This window comes from Schistocerca cancellata, chromosome 5, assembly GCF_023864275.1.
Source record: "Schistocerca cancellata isolate TAMUIC-IGC-003103 chromosome 5, iqSchCanc2.1, whole genome shotgun sequence".
Lineage (NCBI taxonomy): Eukaryota > Metazoa > Arthropoda > Insecta > Orthoptera > Acrididae > Schistocerca > Schistocerca cancellata.
This window is the reverse complement of record NC_064630.1, coordinates 553,044,913-553,071,008: the sequence shown is the minus strand read 5'-3', so window position 1 is coordinate 553,071,008 and position 26,096 is coordinate 553,044,913. Positions and strand designations below refer to the sequence as shown.

Below are 26,096 nucleotides of genomic sequence, written 5' to 3'. Positions count from 1 at the left end.
TGGGCAATCAATGAAAAGCAATACCTTTATGTAAGACAGCATGAAGGGGCTGAGCCACTGCGGCCATATCAGGAAGAAATTTATGATAGTACACAATCTTTCTGAGAAAGGCCTGCAACTCCTTGACATTGGTAGGAAGCAGCAAAGCGATAATGGTATCGACAGGCTGGCGTAAGGGCTTGACACCACAGCACTAGACTTTAAAGCCAAGACAGAAGATAAAAGGCTGAAAAAATTTTGCTTTGTCCCCATTACATTTCAACCAAATGGCCTGCAGCACCGTGAACAAGACATAAAAGTTCTGCAAGCATTCACCTTTTAAGGAACTGGATATCACATCAGCCAGATAGTTAATGCACCCCAGCACGGAGGCCATAATTTGCTCCAAAAATCGGAAAATAGCAGCAGTGCTAGCTAAGCTGAATGGCAACGCTGGAATTGGTACAATCTGAAGAGGGTGTTCACTACAAGGATACATTTGGAATAGTCATCCAGAGGCAGTTGCAAGTAGGCCTTGGACAAGGCTATTTTGGAAAAATTTTGGCCCCTGAAAGCTGCCCTAAGAGGTCATGCTGACAGGGTAAGGGATAAGTATCAATAACAGACTGTGAAATTACAGACTTTTTAAAATCATTACAGAGACACTATTAGGTTTTCTGACAATCACCAATGGAGAACACCATTTACTAGAGGAGACAGGCATGATAATACCCAAAGATGCAAGTCTATCTAGTTTTAACATGACCTCCTCCCGTAAAGCTACTGGGATTGGGTGGACATAAAAAAAATGGGGTTGTTCCATCAGTTTCATTGTGATGTAAGGCTTGAAATTAGTAACACACTCTAGGCCTTCCAAACACAGGAACAAATATTCCAAACAGAGTGCATCCAGTTGCTGGTATGGACCTTGATACAATACCAGATGCACTTCGTCAGAATTAGGGAAGAAAAAAATTTTCAAAGTGTCTACCCAAATGAGTTCTCAGTCTTGGCATTATCCACCACTGGAAATGTCAAAGGCTGATCAACTGCTTTATACACTATAGGGATAGAAAACTGTCCTAGTATGGGTATTTGTTGTTCCTTGTAATGAAAGACAGGGGACAATGCAAGTGATCCAAGGTCCACATAGCTTTGAGAATTTAACAAAGTCACTGCTGCTCCCATTTCCACTTACATTTTTAACATTTTATCCATAACACATACTTCGATATCGTGTTTGTTTGGGGCTACCATCACTTGGGAAACACTGTTCACATCCATATTCATGTCTGATGAAGGAGGATGAGAGTTTCACACCAATGCAGTATTAACAACGGTTGCACATCACCCAATGCTTTGGGCACGCAGCCTGCTCATGTTGAACAAAACAATAAGTGCATGACAGGAGAGGAGCCAGTGGCCACTGTTTAACACTGCACTGCCCCATGCATCGTGGAGACCACAGTTGCACACCCATGATGTTGTCTTTGCCCCCACGAGCTACCTGATGGCAGACAAGGAAGAGAGGCAATAGCGGCTACGTCACACCAAGCATTATTTGATTTCCAGCTTGCGTAGATCATTCATAGGACTGGGCAATGTTCAAAAGCCTCTGTGAGACAGTGATTTTCACGTTGTAAAGCACATTTACAAACTTCTATATCAGGGGCCAGATGTTTTATAGCTTCATGAACCACTGAAATAGCATATGAGTGCAAGTGAGCCTCAAACTGGCAATGACCACTAAGCCCATGAATTACCACTGCCAAAGCTCAGTATGACTGATGCAGCCACTTCTGGCAGTGGTAGAATGCAATGCAAGCAGCAATAACAGGTGTACATTTGCAGTGATAAGTAGAGACAGGGTTGTCACAAATTTCCCCAAGTGAAATTCCTTGATATTTCCCTGAATTCCAGATAAGTTTTAGCATCTTTTCCTGACAAAATTTGAGATCTCAAGGGTAAGCAAAGACATAAATTGACAAAAAATGTAATGACTTCTGTATTTCTAAAAGTGTATGCAAAAATCTTAAGTACTGGCATCAACATCTTTTGTAATGAACTGTTTTTACATGGAGACAGCAAGCCAAATAGTATACGTGTTTCATTACGACCACTGATGTTATTTGATTTCAATAAAGCAAAATACATTTGGTGACAAAAATACGCTCTTCATTAGAGTCACAAGACAGATTTAAAATACCTTCACTGATTTCAGAAATAACCTCAGAAAAATGTAGGCCTCTTGAAAGAAGTGTATAAGGCAAGCAAGAGTTGTGCAAACTAACAGTATAGGTGACAGCCAATAAAATATTGGTTTTCCTATGTTGGTTATTGTCAGTTATTACCAACTGTGCTGTGTCTATTATTTTACAGGTATTGTGTGGTTTTTCTTTCAAGAAATACATGAGTACACAGCATACAAACCAACAGCGACTGCCACAGTTTTCTTCTTCTTATCGTCCATACTTTCTAATATATAAACTACTTTTGAAGTGCCAAAATGTACTAGAATAAATAAAATGTCACACTGTACAATGTACTTGCGGTGAGACAGTCGCAATTCCTGAAATCCCTCGTCTGCAGCCTCAGCCTACCGAGGAGCACCACAGTCCTCGCTCGGTCCATGGATAAACCACAAAAATCCACTGCATTATGCTACACACTCAAACAGAGCTGACCTGCAGGCAGATTGGTGAGACTAGATCTGATGGGCACGACCTGCACATTAGTGGGAAACGATGGGCTTCAGATCGACAGGCCCAATCTGTTAGATACCCACAGAAATGGCCTGCGGTTTTGGCCCATCATGGAAGTTCGCTTGTGTGGCCAGGTATTCACATTATGCCAGGTATTCACATGACACAGACACCATATTGATGAAATAAAACTGTGGTGATCAATCCATGCAACAGGCAACTTGCAAGAGTATTCTGAGAATTAATACTGATGAGGATAGGTAGCAACTCAGGGCAAATGTGATCACTGAGCCGCAGACGGGCACATAGGAAAGCCAATCACACTCTCACATCTAAATTTTTGGCCATAGTCTTTCTCAGAAAACAAGAGAACACACACATTCACACAATCACTCAGACACAACTCATGCATTTGTAGTAACACGGTTCACGTTTTCCGTCGCACTTCACTTAGCGTAGACCGGGAACTGTGTCCTAGGCATGCCCGATGTGAACTGAGTGGGCACGGCCGGTGCTGCCTGAGTAGTAGCAGTAGTAGTAGTAGTAGTAGTTGTTGTTGTTCCGCCGGCAGAGGTCGCGGCCGAATTCTCGTGTGCCCTCTGGTGGACGGGACTCTACTTGCGGCAACTACTGTCTGTGACAAGCCGTGCCGATGTGCGCCTCCCGCGATCTTTCTGGTGGCTACTGCAGCATTCATGACCAATGTCTCCAGCCGCTGCATCAACAGTCTCTGACAATCAAATCCAAACCAACCACTTCTAACGCCCCCCTGTCTCTCATTGGCAGCTGCTAGGCTAATGGCAAGAAGTGGTGGCAGCACTGACCACAAGCTGAGGGGAGTGGTAGAAAGGGAAGAAACAGTAAGAATGAGGGAGCAGGGAAATGGTACACATATTCAGCTGCAGCCAGCCAGCAACGATGCATGACTTCTCAATAAACACACGATTTCATCTACTGATACAAAAACGAGATTTTTCCAGCTTCTTTTTTCTTTCAAATTTCTCTGATATTTCCCTGACACATTTGAAACTCCCTGATTTCCTAGACTTCTGGCAATCCTGAGAGACTAACTGACACATTTCATCAAAAGAGAGATAGGAGGGTTCCTGCAGAGAAGCCAGTGGGTCAGTCACTCCCAAAGCTTGGAAATGCTGCCAAAGGCATTTTCACGTGTGTCACAATCTTCTGCAGAATCATCATACGAAGGAAGCGGTGGGGACTGTGTCAACAGCAGGGAGCCCTGGTACATCAATGATGCTGCAAAACTGTTTAGTGCCACACAGAGAGTCTGCTGCTCTTTGGTGACAACTCGCTGCTGTCCAACAAGAGATTGAAGAATTTCTTCCATTGACAATTTGCCTGCACAAACACAATATCAGAATTTCAAAGAACAAACTTTTATTCAGTTTTCACATGCAGGGTTATCCTTAGCACTTACTGCACCTTCTGTGCCAATCTGCAGTGGCCTCTTTAGGCTGGCCATGGAGGTGCATGCTGCATAATTATGCTTGCTCACTGAATACGATTATAACATTGATTTTTTCAGGAAAGGAACTGTCTGTATTTTGCATTTTAATCAAGTTGCAGTAGGCATTCACAGTTTGTTGGTTTTTCCTTGGGAATCAAAGTGCATGGGACAAACTTTGTGGGTACTTTTCTCTTCTTCAAAACAATCTGAATAATGTCCTGAGCACTTAACTTGGAGATGTTGCTCCATTGCAATTTGGACACAACAACACTGACACAATATGGCTGTATGTCCACTACTTTAACACTGCCTACTCACAACTGACTGGTTGAATGCACAGCTGTTGTTTATGACTGTTAGTTCAAGTTGCCATTGTAGTTACTGCACTGAGGTAGCTTATACACCAGAGAAAAAACTCTTATGAAAGTTTCATCCAAAATCTACCAAAGTTCTCACTCTTGTTTCTGCAAGCTGACTCAGTGTCTCAGTTATTTGATGAGTTGTTACTTTTACTTCCTAAACTGATTATGAAACATACTGCATTGCTTATCAGTGGCTGCTACGAAAATAGCTGATTGTGTGTGGGTTGCATAGATGTTTCCTTTAGTTTAAGTGACCCTCCATCCAATCCAGGTAATGATAGCGGCAAGATATACAGTAGCATCAGAGTATGTTCCAAAGAAATGACCCTACAGGTGAGAGATTAAAATCCTAGTGATCAACTTCTGAAGTATTTGCTGCAAAATGCCAGAGTCCAAAACACTCCAAAAATCAGTAGAGCTTGGTAAAACCTAAAACTCATAAACATGAGATATTTGGGGATAACTTAAACGTATATTGAAAGGATACACTAGTGGGAAATGAAGGTGATGTATTTGTTGCAGCAGCAATGAACTCAAATCTGCCACGACAGACGTTTAATCTGCACTCAAGATTTTTTGGGCAAGACAAAATATCAAGGACAAGCATAAAATTATAACTGGGTTCTTCTACTGGCCAGTACTCACCCCCCACCCCCACCCCCACCCCCCTTCCCCACCCCCGATGTAATCAAAAACTTTTGTGAAAACTTATGTTCATTAGTAAAAAAGTTTCCAATCAGACTGTCATCACTGGAATTGACTTTAATATTTCAACATCAATTAAGAAAAATGCAATTTTGTAAGTGTTGGATATGTCTAGATGTCTTGCCAACCATTACTAAATGTCTTCTCTAAAAGCTATCTAAAACATATAGTTCGAAAGACCACTCTCAATGGAAATTTATTCCATCTAATGACAACAAACAGACCTGCCCTCTTTTAGGATGTCCATATTCAAACTGATATCAGTGACCACTAGGCAGTTGCAGCAACAATGATGACCACAGTACAAAGGCCAACTAAGACAAATTAAGGGATTTATATGTCCAACAAACTGGAGAAAGAAGCACTAGTGTCATACCTCAATAAGGAACTTGAAAAATTTAGCTTTGGAGAGGAGAATGTAGGAGAACTGTGGCCAAAGTTTAAAACAATAGTTGACCATGCACTTGATAGATGTGTACCTAGCAGAACAGTTTGTGACTGGAAGGATCCTTCACAGTATACACTGTAAAGAAATTTCTAATAACCAGAAATTACTGCATAGTAATTGTAAAACAAAGTGCTGGGCTATAGACAGAGTTTGGCTATCAAGAACGCAATGCATGAAGCCTTCTACACCTAATGTACCAGAATATTATCAAAAGATCTCTCACAAAACATATGACAAAGCTGAAAATGGCACCAAAGTTAGTGTCCAGACACTCAGAGGTGACACACAAACTGAAATTGAGTGTAGCAAAGCAAAATCAAAAATGCTGAACTCCATTTTCAAATGTTCCTTTAACAACAAAAATCCAACAATTTAATTCCCACACCAATATAAGGATGAGTGATACAGATAGAGTGTCAGTGTTGTTGAGAAACAACTGAAATTGCTGAAACTGAACCAGATGTAGTGTCAGTGTTGTTGAGAAACAGCTGAAATTGCTAAAACTGAACAAAGCTCGAGCGCCCAATGGAACCCCTTTCAGATTCTATACTGAATTTGTGGCTGAGTTAACTTCTTTTTTAACCATAATCTACTGCAGATCCCTCAAACAGAATATTACACCCAGTAGTTGGAAGAAATGCAGGTCACATGTCTACAAGAAGGGTAGCAGAAGTGATCCACACAACAATCATTCATTACTCTTGATATCCATTTGTTGTAGAATCCTAAAAAATAAGCTGAGCTCAAAAAAAGGACCTTCTGTATGCCAATCAAAAATATGTGGGACCAAAACCAAAAAGCTAATAATTGGGGACACTGAACACATACAGAGGAGTGCATCACGAATGATCACAGGTTTGTTTGGGAGGAAAGAAGGAAAATCAAGGTTTAAAAACCTGTTGACATAAAGGTCATTTGAGATGGAGGACAAGCTCCAACTGTGAAAGAATGGGGAAGGAAATCAGTTGTGCCCTTCCACAGGATCCATCCTGCCATTTGCCTGGAGCAATTTAGGGAAATCATGGAAAACATAAATCTGGATGGCCAGACATTGGTTTATTTCATCTTTGAAAGTGTGTCACAGAGTTGCTGAACAAACTGAACAGGCAGATGCATGAATATAAATGCAAATCATTCCAAGAAAGCCTACTTACAAATTTCAGGAACCACCTTTACAAGATGAATTTAGGAATATACTACAATACCCACCACACCGCTCCCACAGGAATCGCAAGGACAAGATTAGAATAATTACAGCAGGCAGAGGGTCATTTGCAGTCATTTACTACAGTCCTGGAAGGAATTGGAAGAAGCCAACATGACTGGTACATTGTGAAAAACCTTCCACTATGCACATCACAGTGGTGTGCAGAGAATGGCTTATGTTTAAATGAGTAGCTCATCCTGCACTTGATAGACATGTATCTAGCAAAAACGTTTATGACAGAAAGAATCCTGTTGATTCAACAGGTTGAGCTTAATGGTTGATGCTGATAAAATAGGTGGTCTGTCTCATCTGACATCACAGCAAAGCAAGGTGGGCAATTTAAAAATAGAGCACTTGATTGCTTTTCGGTGACAAGAAGAAGAAATAAATATGACCAAAGATCTACATGTACACCACACAGAATGAATGTTACATTTCTAGCATTATTTGGAATAATCCTAGATACTTTTTAGCAGTAAACAAGAGACATCTCAATAACAGGGCATAAAGTCTTTGCGAATTTCATTCCGTGTACTCAGTTGGAGAGTAACTATGCCTTACAGATAGGCATTTTAACAATACATGCAGATGTTAGGCTCTGAGAGAGGATGTTAGTTGGGCTCAAAGAAGTTGTTTGGAGTAATCGGCAAATTGCTCAACATTTGAATGGGAGCAATGCCACTATTCAATTATGTTAACAGGAATGAGTAACTCATTGCTGAACATGGCGTCAAGAGACAAGCAGTCATCAGAGAGGCACTCAGCGCCCCAGATTCATTATTATCATCAATCTGATGTGCAATTGGCAATTCAGTGACAACTGGGACCATTAATGGGCAGCTCACAGAAAGAGGGGTCAGCTCATAGTGCACCTTGCACCAACTACCATTGACCTCTGTAAACCAACTGCCCTTTTGCAGTGATGTTGGACACATTTCGCCCAGAAACTCATTGAATGGAGTAGAATTGTCTTCAGTGATGAACCCTGATGACAAGTAAAGATGTGTCCAGAGGCTGCCCAGACAGCAGTGGGATACCCGCCCTATTGCAAGACAACTAGGAGTGATGCCATTTCATTTCACAGCAGGATCCCTTTGGTTGTCATCCATGGCACACATTCAGCACAGTGATATGCCAACAATATTCTATGCTCTGCTTTGTTGTCCTTAATGGCAAGCCACCCTGAACTCAAATTTCAGCAAGATAATACCAACCCACAAACAGTGAGCGTTTCTACTGCTTGTCTTCATGTTTACCAAACCCCATCTTGAAAAGCAAACTCTCCAGATCTTTCCTTTATTGAGTATGTTTTGAGCATTATGTTCAGGGGGCCCTCCAACCAGCATGGGATTTTGATCATCCAACACACCAAGCGAACAGAATTTAGCATGATTTTCCTCAGCAGGACATCCAAAAACTCCATCAATCAGTGCCAAGTGAAATAACTGCTTGCATAAGGGCCAGAGGTGGACCTTGCTCAATTTATGAAGCTCTTTATTTTGAATAAATCATTTTTTCTGGAATTGTAATCATCTGTCAGTATATGTACATCATATCTATTGATTTCCATCCCATTCAGATAATTCCTTTATGTTTTTTTTTTTTCCGCACATGTATGCACCTATGCAACTGGAATGCTGCCTTAAACATAAAAAAGGTTGGCTGATTGGTTGGCGGCTTAATGGCTAAACCATGATGTCATCATAACCTCATTTGCAAAATCAGCCCATGGAGAATGGCATAACTACACAGAAACGAAAGCCATTTACGCGTTTTTACCATCTCAAATGGAAAATAGACACAGATATCCATAGTATTGACAATGTTAAGTATTAAAAGCAATTTCAGGATTTTTTATGTATAGTTCAAAATCAGGAGGATGTTGGGACTTCCTCACAGAACAGAGGCACAACCCCTGGCCACTCACATGCCGAATCCCAGCTGACAAGAAATGTGAATAAAATGGTGATTTTATGCATAACACCCATCTAAATAGAAAAAAGAGAAAGTAAGGAAGAGATTTCAGGAACACAGACAATGCTGTGAGTTACAAGCAATCACAGGAAATGTAAAAAGAGGCACTAATTGGTCCAATACATAGGCCAAAGACAGAGAGGGGAGGGTAGTTGCTCAGACCTCATCGGCAGCAAAAGGAACACCCCACCTCTCACCACCCAGCCCAACCCCAGCAGAGAACACAAGATGTATGTAAAACCATGATCTAATATGAAATTTCCTGGCAGATTAAAACTGTGTGCCAGACTGAGAATCGAACTCGGGACCTTTGTAGAAGAGCTTCTGTGAAGTTTTGCAGGTAGGAGATGTGGTACTGGCAGAACTGAAGCTTTGATGGTGGGTCATGAGTCATCTTTGGGTAGCTCAGATGGTAGAGCACTTCCCTGCGAAAGCCAAAGCTTCCAAGTTCGAGTCTCGGTTCAGCACACAGTTTTAATCTGCCAGGAAGTTCCATATCAGTGCACACTCTGCTGCAGAGTGAAATCTCATTCTGGGATGATCTAATAAATAATATCCTTCACAACAGACTATGTAGAAAAGTGTAACATACGTGATTTGTGGGTATTCAGTCCCCAGGAAGGATGACAGCATGGTGAACATGCCTGGTGGCAGTGCGTTACGCAGCATTGGAAGTATGGTTCGCAGCAGGGCCAACAATGGAGTGGGCAACATACCCTGTATGACATTCTTCGACAGGGCTCCTAGCAAAGGGAGCAGAATGTTCCGCAGGAAAGGCAACACCACCTGTAAAAGTGGAGAACACGTAAGTCAGCGAATTATGGTTTATTAGTGTCATAAAGTATATAACCTAAACCATTTGCTTCAGGTACAAGAGACATATAAAAATTCTACATCTACACCTACACGCTGTGAACGACTGTGAAGTGCATGGCAGAGGGTACATCACATTGTACTGGTTATTAGGTTTTCTCCCATTCCATTCATGTACAGAGTGCAGGAAGAATGGTTATTTGAATGCCTCTGTGAGTGCTATAATTATTATAATCTTGTGCTCATGGTCCCTATGTGAGCAATATGTAAGGGGTTGCAGTATATCTGTATAATCATCATTTAAAGCTCGTTATTGAAACTTTGTTAGCAGATTTTCTCGGGATAGTTTACATCTATCTTCAAGTGTCTCCATAACACTTTATCATGGGTCAAACAAACCTGTGACCATTCATGCTGGGCTTGGCTATGTATGATCAATACCACCAATTAGTCCTATTTTGTATGTGTCCCATATTTAAGAAAGCGTTGCACAAGTGATTTGCAAGCAATCTCCTTTGTAGACTGATTGCACTTCCCCCAGTATTCTACCAATAAACCAAAGTCTACCCACAACTGAGCCTATGTGATTACTCCATTTCACAGACCAATAAAGTGTTATGCCCATGTACACTCCTGGAAATGGAAAAAAGAACACATTGACACTGGTGTGTCAGACCCACCATACTTGCTCCGGACACTGCGAGAGGGCTGTACAAGCAATGATCACACGCACGGCACAGCGGACACACCAGGAACCGCGGTGTTGGCCGTCGAATGGCGCTAGCTGCGCAGCATTTGTGCACCGCCGCCGTCAGTGTCAGCTAGTTTGCCATGGCATACGGAGCTCCATCGCAGTCTTTAACACTGGTAGCATGCCGCGACAGCGTGGACCTGAACCGTATGTGCAGTTGACGGACTTTGAGCGAGGGCGTATAGTGGGTATGCGGGATGCCGGGTGGACGTACCGCCGAATTGCTCAACACGTGGGGCGTGAGGTCTCCACAGTACATCGATGTTGTCGCCAGTGGTCGGCGGAAGGTGCACGTGCCCGTCGACCTGGGACCGGACCGCAGCAACGCACGGATGCACGCCAAGACCGTAGGATCCTACGCAGTGCCGTAGGGGACCGCACCGCCACTTCCCAGCAAATTAGGGACACTGTTGCTCCTGGGGTATCGGCGAGGACCATTCGCAACCGTCTCCATGAAGCTGGGCTACGGTCCCGCACACTGTTAGGCCGTCTTCCGCTCACGCCCCAACATCGTGCAGCCCGCCTCCAGTGGTGTCGCGACAGGCGTGAATGGAGGGACGAATGGAGACGTGTCGTCTTCAGCGATGAGAGTCGCTTCTGCCTTGGTGCCAATGATGGTCGTATGCGTGTTTGGCGCCGTGCAGGTGAGCGCCACAATCAGGACTGCATACGACCGAGGCACACAGGGCCAACACCCGGCATCATGGTGTGGGGAGCGATCTCCTACACTGGCCGTACACCACTGGTGATCGTCGAGGGGACACTGAATAGTGCACGGTACATCCAAACCGTCATCAAACCCATCGTTCTACCATTCCTAGACCGGCAAGGTAACTTGCTGTTCCAACAGGACAATGCACATCCGCATGTATCCCGTGCCACCCAACGTGCTCTACAAGGTGTAAGTCAACTACCCTGGCCAGCAAGATCTCCGGATCTGTCGCCCATTGAGCATGTTTGGGACTGGATGAAGCGTCGTCTCACGCGGTCTGCACGTCCAGCATGAACGCTGGTCCAACTGAGGCGCCAGGTGGAAATGGCATGGCAAGCCGTTCCACAGGACTACATCCAGCATCTCTACGATCGTCTCCATGGGGGAATAGCAGCCTGCATTGCTGCGAAAGGTGGATGTACACTGTACTAGTGCCGACATTGTGCTTGCTCTGTTGCCTGTGTCTATGTGCCTGTGGTTCTGTCAGTGTGATCATGTGATGTATCTGACCCCAGGAATGTGTCAATAAAGTTTCCCCTTCCTGGGGCAATGAATTCACGGTGTTCTTATTTCAATTTCCAGGAGTGTATTTATATGAGTTGGCTGATTCCAACTGTGACTCACTGATATTCTAGTCATAGGATACTTTCTTTTGTTTTGCTTTACGAAGTGCACCATTTTACGTTTCTGAACATTTAAAGCAAGTTGCCACCCTTTGCACCACTTTGAACGACCTGACTGAATATTTATGCAGCTTCTTTCAGACAGTACTTCATTACAGATAAGAAATGCATCATCTGCAAAAAGTCTGAGGTTACTGTTAATATTATCTGCAAGGGCCAACATAAACAACAAGGGTCCCAACACATTTCCCTGGTGCACACCCAAAGTTAGTTCTACATCTGACAATGTAGATAAAATTTCACTATAAACATAGAACAGCTGATGTTAGCAAACACCATAATAATAATAATAATAATAATACAATTTTGTTATACATAACACTTAATTACCTCTTGCTCAAATTATTATTTCATCCTCTACAAATTCATCAGTGACATTTGTCTCACAGAATCAACTGTAGCCTTACTTTTAGAATCTCTGGCTTTGTTTTTGCCTATTAACTTGTTATATTTTGTTATCTCCATACACTGTGGAATCCATGTGTATAATTTCAATTGGTGCACAGGTAGTATCATTTTTTCCCTTGTGTTATATAGGTGGTTAATATGATGCTCCTCAATTAATTTTTGTCCATTGAGTAGGAAGATCATAATTTATAAATTTAGATGGAGGGAGCAGTTGGATTTGCAGTTTTTGAAATAATGGGCAACAAGATTTTGTTTGCTGTGCAGTACACATGTATCTGATAATTTTCTTCTGCAGTTTCAATATTGAGATACTTCATTTGAACTTCCCCAGAAAATCATACCATATCAAATGACAGATTCAAAATAACTATGAAATCCTAATTTTTGTATACTCAAGACAGCAGAGTTTGTTAGTATTTGCATTGCAAATGCGAACTACTTAGTTTATTTGATAGGAAGCAAATACGTGTATTCCAGCTTAATTTTTTGTCCTAAGAAGTTAATCAAGTCCACTTCTTCCAAAGTTGACAGTTATGCTGAATTTTCAAATGTTTGGTTTTGAAATGTAGCCGGCCGCTGTGACCGAGTGCTTCTAGGCGCTTCAGTCTGGAGCCGCACGACCACTACTGCTGCAGGTTCGAATCCTGCCTTGGGCATGGATGTGTGTGATGTCCTTAGGTTAGTTAGGTTTAAGTAGTTCTAAGTTCTAGGGGACTGATGATTTTAGATGTTAGGTCCCTTAGTTCTTAGAGCCATTTGAACCATTTGAAATTTACCATATGAGTTTTTGCAAGGCTCAGTTACAACACATTTAATTGGAACCAGTTTCTAGCGTATCCAATGTGCTTTTGATGGAGCTCAGAATTTTTTCTGCATTCTCATCTTCAATCAAAACAGAAATATCATTTGCAAACAGAACTGAGTGGAAATTTATATTTATAGGTGAGTCATTTACGTAGAATAAGAACAGGATTGGCTCAAAATGGAGCTTTGAGGCACACCTTGTGATACTGTTTTCTGTTTAGAATAATAATTCATTGCAAAAGTGATTGTTACTTCTTTTTCTGTTGTCCAACTACAATGCGAGGCAATTCAGAGCATTGCCCTTAATCCCACGTTTGTCTAATTTGTAGATAAGCAACAAATTGTTCACAGAGACAATGCTTTTGTAAGATCGCTTTACTCCTCTGATCCAATGATTTGCATATTTTTTCAATAAAGCTACTTGCTGCATGCATCCAGAAGGTTTTTTGCTGGTTGAAATTAAAACTGGTTACTTAAAATAATATCATTTTTTACAAATACTTTGATCTGGTTTGCAGCTACTTTCTTTAACAATTTTGACAGGACTGGAAGAATAGTTCAGGTTAGGCAGCTATTTAGTGTGTGTGGGGGGGGGGGGGGGGGGGAAGAGGGATGACCAGGCAGCAGGGCCCATGAGACAGCACACAGTGGAGTCTTCAGGCTGGGAACAGAATGATCCACAAGAAGGTGATCAACAGCTGCAAAGCTGTGGCAGTCCTGCCCACTCATCTCTTATAGGGTGCCTATAGGATGCTGCTTTCTCAGGTAGCTTTACAACAATTCAAGCAAATCACATTAATAGTTTTTATTACAATAAAGAAGATTGTCAATACTTAACTTTGGATTTACAAGAACATGTCACAAGCGATGGGCAACATGCAAATAGTCAGCGTCTTTCTCTATCTACTATGTCCACACAAGCAGTGGATATGGGTCACTAATAACCGCTATCATAGTGCTCTCCAAGTTCTGGTCTAGTACTGTGCTATTATTGTGTGGCCAGCGCTTATATTCTCTCCTTGTAGAGGCCGCTCCTGTCATGGTGCGGTCCTTGTCAGCAGGCTATTGGCTGACGTCATCTCACAGCCTTCTCTGCTCTTGCATTTTTCATCTTCGTGTCGACGCTTGTGGTTATGCCAGAACAAAAGCAGCAAGTCCCAGCTCCAACACCATATGGGCTTGCACTCATGTGAAGGATGGTGCGAAAATGATGGGAAATGCATAAACGACAAAGGAAGGAATAGAGAGTAGAGGGGAAGGATAAAAACGAAGCATTATTTAACTAGTATTATTTGATGTGATATGAAGTCCAAGCAGTTATATATTTAAGATCGGAAAATAATTAATGTTGCTGATATTGAGCAAGATTTGGGTCACAACAAGCCATATTCACAGCGGCACCAGACTAGGGTGAGGTGAGGGAAGACAGTGCAGTATTGAATATATATAGGTATAGGAAATAACAATGTCAATAACAATATGTTTATAGTAAGAATGAAAATTGGTTGACACAAAAGTTATACGAAACATCCTAACTGGGACTGCAAAAACACAATTGATGCTATCTTTAGGAACACCAGATATGTTACATGTGACAACTCTTCTCAAACATATTTTGACTTGTTAAAGATATTGCTAATCAGTATTAGTCTAGATGAGGAGTCACAACAGATACATAACATAGGGACAAATTAATTTTTGTAGTGTTATTAAACAGCAATATAATTATATTAATTTTGTTTCTTTAAATTTTTATTACTAAATATTTGAGCTCTAATATAGAAGTCCTTGATGAGAAATATTTAGCAGTATCATTATTTTATAGATATAATACAAAATTACAGAGTACAAATGTGTTACAAACTGCAAGTCTTCCAACATTCCTGTGTCAAACTGAATGGTGCTCTACCTGGAAGGGTCATTTATACTAATCTCAAATAAAATGTGTGTTACTGAGATAAAATTACTTGGTGATCAAATGTGAATGGCTCTCCAGAAGGTATGAAGTGTGAAGGAAGCACTACCTCTGTTCATCGATTTTGTTGTGAAGTATTCTGAAATTCATTTACACAAAGGTCTCCACAACAAAATAACTTCCTTGCTGGAGAAACATTCAACAACACTTGAAAGTGTGTTATACATCAGTAACATGTAGTTCTTGATGTAGTGAGATGCTGAAAGAGATGTACTTGTCTATGAAAATCATGCAGAAAACTTACTTAACTAATGCAATCTCTCTTTGCATTATTCCAGCAGCTCCAAGAACAAAAGTTTTTACTGTTAGAATTGTAACTTTCACACTAAATTAAATTTTCTTGGGGGAAAACTTTCCAGTCTTAACCACTGACAGTTTTGATGAGATGCTCCACGACATGGTCATCAGTGCCCTTCCTGAGTACCGACAACGAACATCTCATGGCTTGAACAATGTCTGTTCTCAATAGTAAAATTACTGCAACAGTTCACCAACAACACACTTTAGCAGATTTCTGCAGGATGTTTGGCTATGTCAACACAAATAAATGCTTTGCATGTTTTAAAATCCTCCAATCATTTGGAAAAACATTTTAATGATACACAACACCTGTTCAACGAGTATCTGTCTAGCTGTTCAATGGATAGCTATCTGGTTGAACTAAGGACTGGAACCACTGGCTCACTTACTTCGCCTCTCAAATACTTTAGATAGGAGATTTGGCTCTGAACAATATTTTAAAATGCCTATTACACAGTAGCCAGTCTCAGCTAGGATGGGAAATAGGTCTCCAGTTGAGCAGACAACAGCCCTTAGGCCAGCATATGAGAAGTATGTTAAAATAGGTTAGCCTATATCAAAAGTGGTATCCCACATGCTTCACATACTGGAACACTACAAAACGGGAGAAGGAAACTGTGTATCAAATACCAATGTCTTTTTTTTTTTTTTTTTTTAACCTGGTGAGCATCATGTCCTTGCTTTTATGTGGCTGGCACAAGGTTCACCACAGCCAGGTGGTCAATTTCATTAATCACAGTTTGTTGTCTACCACTTCCATCCACTCATCTTCCCACTGACATATGATCTCACTGTCCCACAGTGAGATGTTATCATGTAGGTCTGAGCAATGAATTACATCCTGTTGAAGAATACAGTGACGGGCAGTGTGATGCATCACAAGATTCAAATGGCGTATTACATGGGTTTCATTTGGGTTCACAACAGTGATTGCAGGTACAGGGGCAGCATGGTCCCTCGACAAAGAGGCAGCAGTCGCAAATTTCTCCACACACACACACACACACACACACACACACTTCTTCAATAACCAGGTATGGCATCCAAAAGTTTTCATCCATGCATGCTTTCATTTTGTGTCAGCTCCTGCATTTTGGTGAGGTCTCCTTTGAAATGGGATGTAGTAGGAGTGATACTTCCTTCCCAAGTTGTTGCAGAAGGAAAAGAGTAATGTTGTGGATGTGACCTGATCTTTGCTAAATAAGACTGCAGTAGAAGAGCAAATTGGTAGAAAGAATTCACGTATGTATCATGTTATCAGCCAGATAGCAAAGTAATATGTACAAATCTTAAAGAAACATTATCCTCTCAGTTTCATAAACTGTGGGTTATAGGTAAGGCAGACACACTAGTCTTTGAAACTACAGTGAGGAGATTTATGTTGTGGGAGTCGCCAGAAGCACATCTGCGAATACACAGTGAAGTGCAGCATTATTCTGTGGTGACGAGCACGTGGACAATCTTCCTTACTCTTTGATTTTTATTACTATTCTTTGTATTGACTTATATTTTTCAGTTGATTGGTGTTTGAGTTTAAAAAATTTATTGCCTGACTATGTTCATATGCAAATATCTATAGTCATGCACACATGTGATGCTGCAGATGGATGCTGTCATGTTGCCACTGCAGCCCCCATATTCTGGACCCTGTCGAGTGTTCTTCCAGGGTGAACATACCATGCACATAAATCAAAATGTGAAGAGGGAAGTGGTATCATAGTAACCGGTCCAACCTGCACGTTACTGATTGAAGAGGATGTACACGCTGAACATGATGAGTCATCACCTTCCACACTACTGAACACAGACCTTCTAAGCACTACACGAGGAAGTGGTACCATCACTACCAGCACTGGGGATTGAAAAAGTTCAGGCAATGCCTTCAGTACACATGAGAGCTCGGCACTGGGTGAAATATAAACAGCCCACTCTACCAGTAGGTGGGAGAGGCGGGCTGTGTGGGAGACACCAGAAGAACATCTGTGAATGCACAGTGAAGCCCAGCGTTATTCTGTGGTGACAAGCACACAATCAATCTTCCTTACTCTTTGATTTTATTACTATTCTTTGTATTGAATTACATTTTTCAGTTGATTGGTGTTTGAGTTTAAAAACTTTATTGCCCGACTACTTCATTGGATCTCTTAGACAGAGACAAGCTGTAGTTGGCTAAAATGTGTTTCTATGAGGTTCTCAACTCATTCCTTAAAAATATAATGTTTTATAATCTACAGCCTGAGTAACATTTAACTGTAAATTGTTTGTATTGTGGTAATTAAAAAATGGTTTGTAAGCTTTGTAAGTAGCACCAGTCTCAACATTTTTATGTGTACCAGTCATTGACATTTAAAGGATTCTAAGTCATTCTGTGGTAATTAGGATACAAAAGAATGGGCCGAGTTAGGGAACAATGCAATAAGCTCTATCCAATCTCTGAACAGATCTCAGACAAATTTAAAGGCTTGTGAGGTGACGACCAGTGTAAATTAACATGTCACTGGCTTTCTTCTTCAGTTAGAAAAGGCAGAAATGCATTTGTCATGCACTCATAGAATGTGAGACCACACATCCAACCACTTTCAGATCACACAATTCCTCATTACTCTTAGTACACTGGTAGCTATTGTGCCAGGTATTCTCTTGTGGAAAATGATTGTAGGAGGAGCAAGAATACCAGTAGCATTTGCCTTTGCAAGTGAAGTCAAATTTTCTTTCTAGTCACTCCCAACACTGTATACAACATTATTCCTCTTACATCTGACCAACTGAACTGAAAATTCTATTTGAGTCATATTCTGTAGTATTTATTTCAAATGTTATCCCATTTCTGGAAACCAGTTACAAGTTTTGTTGCCCAGTGACATTTTTATGGGAAGTTCTATATGTCAACTTCTGTGTTATTCTTTCACTTAGAATCGGATGTATTTTCATAAATGGTGAATAACATTTGCTGCCTGGTCTTTTGCTACGAAATAGGTTTTGTCTTTTCATTTTACTTTGTGCCCTTTTGCAGCTGACAAAAGCCACCAGACTAGAAAATTATCTCCAGCCACATAACAGGACTGAAGTAACACCATTTGGAACTTTTTCCATTTACTTTATAATACAATGTTACCCTTAGCTTTGGCTCCAGTAGCTACTGGGATGTCTACCTGGACAGTTCCTATATCTTTGCTTATTTGCTCAGGCTTGCAAGTTCTCGCAAGTATCTGGAGCAAGATGCTCCAGTTATTGACAACCAGCTGCCCGACTGAAACCTTATCAATGACTGGAACCAAATTTTACAGAAATAAAATCCCGAGAGACGTCCGATTAAATTTGTCCACTGATACATTTAGAACTCAATGTCACTGAAATGATGTGTCAAAGACTGATCATAACAGAAAATGATATAGGCCTATCAGTCTTGTACTTCCCTCCTTAAAATTAAGAGCCGCAATTGAGCTTGTCTTTAACAAGCTGTTTTATTTCCTACAATATCATTAATTTCAGCATGGGGTAGGAGCATGTAGAAGAACTAAGGATCAAGTTTAAAAGAATAATTGACCATGCACTAGATAGATATGTACACAGTAGAACAGTTCATAATGGAAGGGAACCTCCATGGTCTACAATCACTGTAAAGAAACAGATTACTGCATAACATGTGTAAAACAAAGCATAGGGCTATAGACAGAGAGAAACTGAATGAAACACATTTGGCTGTCAAGAGGGCAATGTATGATGCCTTCAATGACTACCGTAGCAGAACACTGTCAAATGATATTTCACACAACCAAAAGAAATTTTGGTCATATGTAAAGTCTGTTAGTGGCACCAAAGTTAGTGTCCAGAACCTAGGGAATGAGACAGGAACTGAAATTGAGAGTAGCAAAGCAAAAGCTGAAATACTTAACTCCAGTTGCAAATTTTCTTTCACAAAGGAAAACCCAGGAGAATTGCCCCAATTTAATTGTCGTACCACTGTAAAGATGAATGAAATATGTATTAGTGTCAGTGGTGTTGAGAAACAACTGAAATCATTAAAACTGGAATCCCTGTCAGATTCTATACTGAATTTCCAGTTGAGTTAGCCCCTCTTCTAACTACAATCTATCGTATATCAATTGAACAAAAAACTGTGCCCAGTTCTTGGAAAAGAGCACCCACTTACAAGGAGGGTAGTATAAGCAATCCACAAAGCTACTGTTCAATATCCTTGACATCGATTTCTTGTAAAATCTTAGAACATATTCTGAGCTCAAACATAATGATCTATCTTGAACAGAATGACCTCCTCAATTCCAATCAGTGTGGATTCTGAAAACACCAATCAGGTGAATCCCATCTTGTACTTTTCTCGCATGACATACTGAAAGCTTTGGATCAAGACAGTCAGGTAGATATAGTACTTCTTGATTTCTGAAAGCATTTGGCTCAATACCACACCCATGTTTATTGTCAAAAGCCCAATAATATAGCCCGATCATATGGGGTATCATGTGAAATCTGTGATACGACTAACGTCTTTTGGTAAGCAGGAGCATGTTATCCTGGATGGAGTTATTGTCAGATGTAGAAGTAGCTTCAGGTGGGTTGCGATCCTTACTGTTCATGTTGTATATTAATGGCCTTCCAGACAATATTAATAGTAATCTCAGACTTTTTGCACCTGCATTATCTATAATGAAGTACTGTCTGAAAGAAGCTGAATAAATATTCAATCAGATCTTTCAAAGTGGTGCAAAGGTTGGCAACTTGCTTCAAATGTTCAGAAATGTAAAATTTTGCACTTCACAAAACGAAATCGTATGACTATAATATCATTTAGTCACTGTTGAAATTGCAAACTCATACAAATACCTGGGTGTAACACTTTATGGGGATATGAACTGGACTGATCACATAGGATCAGTTGTGGTAAAGCAGATGGTAGACCTTGGTTTATTTGTCGAACACGGGGGATGTGCAACCAATGTACAAAGGAGACTGCTTACAAATCGCTTGTGCAAACGGTTCTAGAATGTTGCTCAAGTGCGTGGGCCCATATGAAATAGGACTAACAGGGGATATTGAACGTAAAGGCCTACATAGAAGGGCAATACCATTGGTCTCAGGTTTATTCGACTTGTGGCAGAGTGTCGCAGAGATACTGAAGTGGAAGAGTCTTGAAGACAGGCATAAACTATCCCGAGAAAGTCTAACAAAGTTTAAAGAACCAGCTTTAAATGATGACTCTAGGAATATACTACAACCCCCCTACGTATCGCTCACACAGGGATTGTGAGGATAAGATTAGAATAATTACTGCACGCATAGTGGCATTCAAACAATCATTCTTCCCGCGCTCACCCTAACCATATTGGGTAATGTTCTGGGTCACAGTGGTAAATGAGAATGACAAAACATGAAAGCAAAAAAAAAAAAAAAAAAAGCTGTAGGAAAATTATCTCAATCCTCAACTATAAAATGCCTGTTTCGAACAATATCACAAGCTACGTTTAACTTAAGAAATTTCCACTAGCATCTGGGTAAAGTACAAGCAAGAACTTCAAGATATACCAGCATACTCACTGAGCAAAAATGAACAAGACTCTAATTATATGAGTGATTCTTTTTTTTTAAAAAAAGGCCAGTAGAACGAATAATGAGTACTATGTACCTTATCCGTTGCGTGAAATATTAACGTACCATATTAATTTGAAACTCTGAACAATGTAATACAAATTCATTTACAGAACATTAATAAATGGTGTTACTAAAGATGTAAGAAGCAAAAAAATTAATATAAGTCCCCAAAAATTCAATGATTTCTTTATTAAATCTGTTGAAGATGTAGAAAATACTACAATCAAACCTGATATCAGTTCATCACAGTTACTTTCCAAAAATGTTTGCAGAACACCAACAGACACAGGTACGTTTATATTCTCTGAGGTCTCACCTAGTCATGTCCTAAACATTGTAAAACGGTTGAAATCTTCAGACAGTGTAGATATATATGACATATCCTGTAATTTACTAAAGAAAATAATAAGACTATATTGCGTACGCCTTAACATTCTGTATAAATAAATGCCTATCTGATGGATATTTTCCCAAAGAACCCAAAGTGGCTAGGGTAGTTCCAGTATATAAAAAGGGAGATATAGACTCACCTTCCAGTTACAGACTGATCTCCATAGTCCCAGCTTTTTCTAAAATACTGGAATGTGTAATTTAGCAACAGCTATCTGTTTATTTTGAAAAATTAGGAATAATTAGTGAATCTCAATATGGTTTTAGGAAAAAGTTGTCTACTGTGGATGCTATAGACTTTGTAGTCAAATACTTACATCAAGTGTTTGAGGATAAGGACTATGCTCAACTCACATTTTGTGATCCAAGCAAAGCTTTTGACTGTGTAAAGCATAAGCCACTCCTAGAAAAACTGGAATTCTATGGCATTAGACATAACAGCCTTAAATTAATAAATTCATATCTTCAGAATCGTAAGCAAGTTGTTTGTGTAGGGAAAGAAATGTCGAGTATAGAACAAGTCAAGGTAAGTGTTCCGCAGGGATCTGTGCTGGGCCCATTTTTGTTCCTGATAATGATAAATGATCTGCCGTCATTTATCAAGTCCACCACTGTGTTGTATGCAGATGATACATTTCTTCATGCTAGTGATGATTTCAATAGCCTTAAAACTTGTGCAGCAAAGACAATTGACCAAGCATCCTATTGGTTCAAGGTAAATGGATTCCTGCTGAATGAAAACAAAACACAGCAGATGGTTTGTAGTCTTAGAGACAAGTTTCTGTCAGATGATCCAAGTTATGTCAAATTTTTGGAGGTATACATAGATGATAAATTATCTTGGGGTCAACATGTACAATATATTAGTGGTAAGTTGTCAAGAGTTATTTACCTGTTAAGGCGACTTATGGATTGTGTTCCTGAAAAATATGTTAGAACATCCTATATTTTTATTCTTTCAAAGTATAATAACATATTGAATTATTTTGTGGGGTAAGTCTAGCTGTGTACATGACATATTAATATTGCAAAAAAAAAGCTATTAGGATAATTACTGGTTCTGCATATAAGGCACACTGTAAACCATTGTTCTGTGAACAGAAAATCATGACTGTTATAAACCTGTACATATACTATGTTCTAATTTATACGAAGAAGAAATTACCAGAAAAAAAACCGGAGAAAATGTACATAGCCACAATACAAGAAGGAATAGGTGCCTCTATATTCCTTACCACAGATTGTCAAAGTCACTCAACAGCTATGAAATCATGGGGTACAAATTATTTAATAATCTTCCTCAACAAACAATTCATGACTGGTTAGTCCTCCACCCATTCTATGATATAAGAGAATTTATCAACTGTGATATAGTACTATAATGTTAACAACAAACCTGTTGTTTCTTTCAAACTATTAATTGTATTTTAGTATGTATATGACGTTGTTTATTGCTGTAATGGCCGAATGACAACAAAATTATTATTATTATTTGAAATACAATGGTTACCCAGTACAGTTTCTCCATAAACTGTACATTTTTGAAGCATCATAAGCTTTTACGTTTCACTTTTTAGCATGTAAGAATTACCTAATCCTATATTTAATGCAATAGGCCTATGGGGAACAGGTCTATAACTGAAAAACATAAGCTATTTCCATAACGACGTACCTCATTCACCTGCCATTCCAAAGTCTGGGCCATTTGTTCCATAACGCAGCTTACTTTTATCTTTTCGATGCCGTACCTACCCTACTTACAGCGTTACCGCATCTGAATACACATCTCCTTACTGCTATTATATGGGAAGCTTGGAACTGCGCATTTTCGCGTAGCCAATGGAAGCACTTTCTTGTCACGTGTTCGCCGAGTCTCACAGATTAATACATTTCGACCTATTATTGTTGACCGCGTTGTCAAAAAAGGTTGTGTTTGCCCCGTGTATGAGAAAAATTTTGACTGACGGCCGGTTTCCTAATTCGTACCATCTGGGAATCCTATTGAATTCATGATTAGTAAGTTGTTGCAACGACCTGTTGACCTCGGCCGCCGTTACTAATGGATAGCATACATCTCATGATAGGTGAGGAGAGCCCTACGTCATTCCGACGTCGGACGTACATATCCAAAATCGACTAAATGAGTAGGTATATCGACCTCCTACGTCACTATGACGTAGAGCTGTCGTCACCTACCTTGAGGTGAATGTTACCTGGGGTTCACACACGCAACTGAAGTGTCCCACAGCTAGTGGTGTGCTGTGGTTGCATGTGAGAACTCCCAGTTTTTAGTGGCGCAGCTTGAGATACGTAGATTCTGTCACGCAACAAAATTTCTGCTTCGTTGCGCCACTTGCCTTCTAACACTACTCCCTGGCGGCGGTATTTCGAGTCACGAGCATTGTGTTGCAGCCCAGATCACGTTTCTTACGTGATCTGGGGTTGCAGTCTTCGTACAGTAATCGCTACTGTACTCCGTTCTTTTTCATTGGGTTTTTATTTTCTTTCTGGAAAAAAGTGAAAACAATTGTCGGCAGGTACACTTTCGCAGCTTCTAGACCTATAAGAACAACCTGTGTTTAATCTTCTACAGCAGTGTGTGCGTGTGTGCAGACCAAATTTTGCAATTTGTGAGACCAAGCATTGTATAAATCGTGGAATGTATGCAGGAAACAGCTCCAGAGTATGATGTCGCAACTGTTAAACAAAAAATTAGTTACTGAAATGCCTACATCAACAAATACAACCAGATTATAAAATCTTGGAAGAGTGTAGTGTCTGCAGATATTTACATTCGTGAGACCAAGCATAGTATAAATCGTCGAATATATGCAGGAAATAGCTCCATAGTGTGATGTCGCTACTCTTAAACAAAAAATTAGTAATTCGTAATGCCTATATCAACGAATAAGCCAGATTATAAAATCTTGGAAGAGTGGCGTGTCTGCATATGATATTTTCATACCAGCTCTTGGTTTGACATTGCAGACAGCATTTTCGTCTCTTGAGTGTTATTTCTTTTATGAATGTGTTTGTTTCCCCTGTCTTATCCCTGTGCGAAATCTGTTTTCGGATCCAACATTTGGGTTTCGTCTTCCTTGCATTTATAACTTTTGTCACAGCTCTAAGGGCATAACGTGAACTATAACATTCATACCCGCCCATCTGATTTCAGTTGACGCCACATTGAAAGAATTTGTGGCGTCCTGTGTAACCAGTAGCTCACGATGTCACTGCAGCAAGCCGCAAGATGTGGCGCCAAATTAGATACGTGTGTGAATCCGGATCATCAGCCGCGATGGCCGCTGTGTGCATCGTGTGTTCTGTTGGCGTCCCATTATTTACAAGACTGTTTTAGATTTTGAACTACAATATAAAGGTTGACACTTAAGATTGTTGATGTGCTACAATCTTGATGTTTCGCCGCAGAGTTTAAGCGAAAATGCTTCATTTATTGTTTCACAAGTTGCAATAATAACGCCACTCAATGTACGAGGCGCAATGCAGAGTACAAATTTTGAATCATTGATATCCGCTCCACTTACCTGGTATCTCGAAGTTATAACTAATCGTTAAGAAATTCTAATAGATTTTTTGCGTGACTGCCTTGTCTAGTGCGAGAGGAAGTAATTTTATCGAGTTATTCAAAATTTGACTGTCCATTCAAAGACAGTTGACACCATCATCAGTAGACTTGGCCACTGTTTCCATGTTTCGATACAGTGTATCGATACGTGGAACTATTTCAGTGTTTCGGAACGGCTATGGTTCACTGTTTCGAAACAGTGGTGTTTCATTCCGCCCCTGTCTCGGATAACCGAACCAGATGCGATCTCGAGCCAGACACAGAAACTGTATCGTTGTTTCAAAATAAAGCTGTTTCAGTCCGTCTGTGCTTGGAACGGACTAACTGTATCGAAACAGTGATGTTTCATTTCGCTCTATGTCGGACGAGATTCGGGCTCGGCACAGGTACTGAAACACATTTAACATACCACTTCATGAAACACTTTCAAGACTGTCGAAATCTTTTTGGCAAGCAATAGCATGAGGCTTAAGGTTTCCGAAAATACAGCTTCGTTTCTAGCTGACTGCCCTATTCCGAAATGGCGTAACATCTGCTTTATAAACATTAACCAAACAATAAAATAACGCACACTATTCACATTCAAAATAATAAATGTGTGAAAATCATTCAGTTAAATTAGACATTTTTTAAAACATACGCTTCCCTGTTCATGTACAGTAATCATATTAAGAAACGCAAATAAGCCTACAACATTTTGAATAAAAAAAGGCGTAGAGTGACAGTTATTAGACACTTACATAAAATTGATGTAGGTATGATTGCACGCAATCTTTTTGACGTGTCACTGATAGTATAATGGTGAACGGGAAGGTCTAGGAAGCATGGTTCGAAACATCTTGAAAGACAAAAATTTTTTCTGTTATATTTTGTTATTTATTCGAATTACTTGGTGATATTTGTGAGTCTATTATCCACAATGATTCCTTTTGTGTGCCTGGAAATTAGCAGGATGGGTATCTTACCCATATTAATGGAATGTGGGAATCCCAGTAGCGTATCCGTTGTTTCTGCAGTTTGCTCCCACCTCCAGATCCATTCGTGGTGGTTCTTCTGTCTTCAGCTACGGCGTTAAGAAGCATGGTGTGGGATTATTTTATGAAGCACGGTGTGGGATTCTTTTATGAAGACGAGTCCTGAGGAAATTAAGTGTAATTTGTGGTCGGCACTGTTGTCGTTTAAAAGTTGTTCAACCTCTTGTTTAAACAGATATTTGCGACAT

The 26,096-nt window shown here is 40.2% G+C and overlaps 1 protein-coding gene across 1 annotated transcript in view; it reads right to left on the bottom strand.

Annotated features, from left to right (window-relative positions):
- LOC126187895 (uncharacterized) overlaps window positions 1-23,360 on the bottom strand; it is an 82,619-nt gene extending 59,259 nt beyond the window's left edge. Inside the window, exons 1-2 of the mRNA XM_049929246.1 lie at window positions 22,961-23,360; window positions 9,438-9,631 (exon numbers count right to left, since the gene is read on the bottom strand). Coding sequence (XP_049785203.1) covers window positions 9,438-9,631; window positions 22,961-23,002 — 236 coding nt within the window. The 5' untranslated portion in view covers window positions 23,003-23,360. The remainder of the gene's footprint in view (window positions 1-9,437; window positions 9,632-22,960) is intronic.
- Window positions 23,361-26,096: the final 2,736 nt, after the last annotated feature.